The sequence below is a fragment of the Octopus bimaculoides genome, chromosome 9 (assembly GCF_046866305.1).
Source record: "Octopus bimaculoides isolate indiv1 chromosome 9, ASM4686630v1, whole genome shotgun sequence".
Classification (NCBI taxonomy): Eukaryota; Metazoa; Mollusca; class Cephalopoda; order Octopoda; family Octopodidae; genus Octopus; species Octopus bimaculoides.
The window spans coordinates 67,687,047-67,689,169 of NC_142936.1; the positions used below are offsets into that span (position 1 = coordinate 67,687,047).

A 2,123-nucleotide genomic window follows, 5' to 3' on the forward strand; every position below is an offset into this window, starting at 1 on the left:
TACACATTTATATATATACATACATACATACATATATATATATATATATATATATATATACATACATACATACATATATAGATATATATATATATATCACCTTGACCGACCAGTCCGTCGGGCGTCCATTTGACACCGCTGGTCACAGCACGCTGTCCACTCCTCTCTGGATCACGCCTTCCTCATCCATGTGGTCCCAATCGCCCTCCTAAAATCGTAACTCCACCGTCGTGGAGGCCTTCCGAGTGGTCATTTCCGCTCACGCGGGTACCACTCGACAACTGCACAGGTCCACTGATTATCCGTCAGCCGGGCGACGTGTCCAGCCCATCTAAACTTGCTGCCTGTGTATTCTACGATGACATTCCTCACGCCGGACTTCTGTCTGATGACCTCGCTACCGATGTTCTCTCTCAACGAGATTCCAAACATTGACCTCTGCATGGCTCTTTGAGCCGGTACCAATCATTGCTCTTCTCTCTTTGTTGTAGCCCATGTTTCACTACCATATGACATTACAGGTAGAACTGTGCTATTTATGAGGTGGTCCTGTCCAACCTTCCCTTGAGCACATCCTTTATGCCATTAAACGCCTTCCATCCGGCCCTTATTCTCCGCGAGATCTCCTTTTCGATGTCTCGGCACATGTTCACTTCATGTCCTAGTTAGACATATTCCTTTACTTTCTCTATTTCATCACTGCCGACCACCATTCAACCTGTTGATACGTTGTCGGTCCGCATGAACTTCGTTTTCATGCGCTTCATCTTGAGACCTACTGCAGAGCTTTTGATGTCGAGCTCCGTCAGCATGGTCTGAAGCTGATCCGTGGTTTCAGCGATGATTACGATGTCATCAGGAAACAGAGGTGGGTAAGTAGCTCGCCATTGATGTTGATACCGCCTTGCCAGTATGATGATCTGCTCAAGACATGCGGTGAAAAGGGACATGGCACTATATAAATCGGAGATGACGGCCCTGAAGAATACGGATGGATTACCGGTTGACGATAAGAGCGAGATGGAAAAAGTTTGCGAAGACTTCTACACCAAGCTCTTTAAGTCTACCAGAAATGTCCAGCCGTTACCACCACTCCAGCGGGAAGAAAAAGTGCCACCTATCCTTGTCAGTGAGGTCGAAAGAGCCATCGGCTTGATGAAAAACGGAAAGGCACCAGGGAAAGACGGTATAACATCGGAGGTGTTAAAGTCAGGCAGAGAGCAACACTGGAAAATCCTCGCTGAGCAATTCACGCACTACCTTGACGAGGGAAGAACTCCCTCGCAGTAGAAAGAGTCAAATACTATCCTGCTATATAAGAAGGGTGATAGAAAATATCTAAAGAACTACCGACCCATATGTCTGCTGTCTCACGTGTACAAGCTGTTCACAAAGATAATTCTGAATAGGTTGTCACGTCATCTCGACGAAAAACAACCGAAAGAGCAAGCCGGCTTCCGGAAGAACTACAGCACAATGGACCATATATTTACTCTAACACAACTACTTGAGCGAGCGAATGAGTACAACCTGCCTCTTTGCGTTGCGTTTGTAGAATATGAGAAGGCTTTCGAGATCGTCGAAACCAACGCAGTGCTGAACTCACTGTAGAGGCAAGGAGTCGAGGCGAAATATGTGCAACTGCCAAGGGAAGTAAATTCCGGATGCACCACCGACATAGCTCTGCTGTCATTACCCGTACGCGTGCCGGTCGAGAAGGGAGTGAAGCAAGGAGATACGATCTCTCCAAAACTTTTCACCGCACATATATATATATATATATATATATATATATATATATATATATATATATATATATATATATATATATATATATATATATATATGGAGCTGCGTCAAAATGCATTATCTAAATATGAGTAAACACACATACACATACGCATATTACAATACTACATTATGGTATATGCAGGAAACGTTTTCATATGCATACACACATGAAAACAAGAATATGAATAGTAAAATAAAAACAGAAATATATATGCCTGTACATTTCCCTTTCAAAACACAAACAGGCGCAAAATACAACATTCAAACAAACAAAATAAGGTGAGAAAATAAAACCGACTTTATTTTACACTGAAAGTATATTAGAGATATCT

General features: G+C 42.8%; 1 protein-coding gene across 1 annotated transcript; it reads left to right on the forward strand.

Annotated features, from left to right (window-relative positions):
- Nucleotides 1-969: 969 nt before the first annotated feature.
- Nucleotides 970-1,290, forward strand: LOC106867623 (uncharacterized). Its single transcript, XM_014912547.1, has one exon. The coding sequence runs from the start codon at nt 970-972 to the stop codon at nt 1,288-1,290; it is 321 nt and encodes a 106-aa protein (XP_014768033.1).
- Nucleotides 1,291-2,123: the final 833 nt, after the last annotated feature.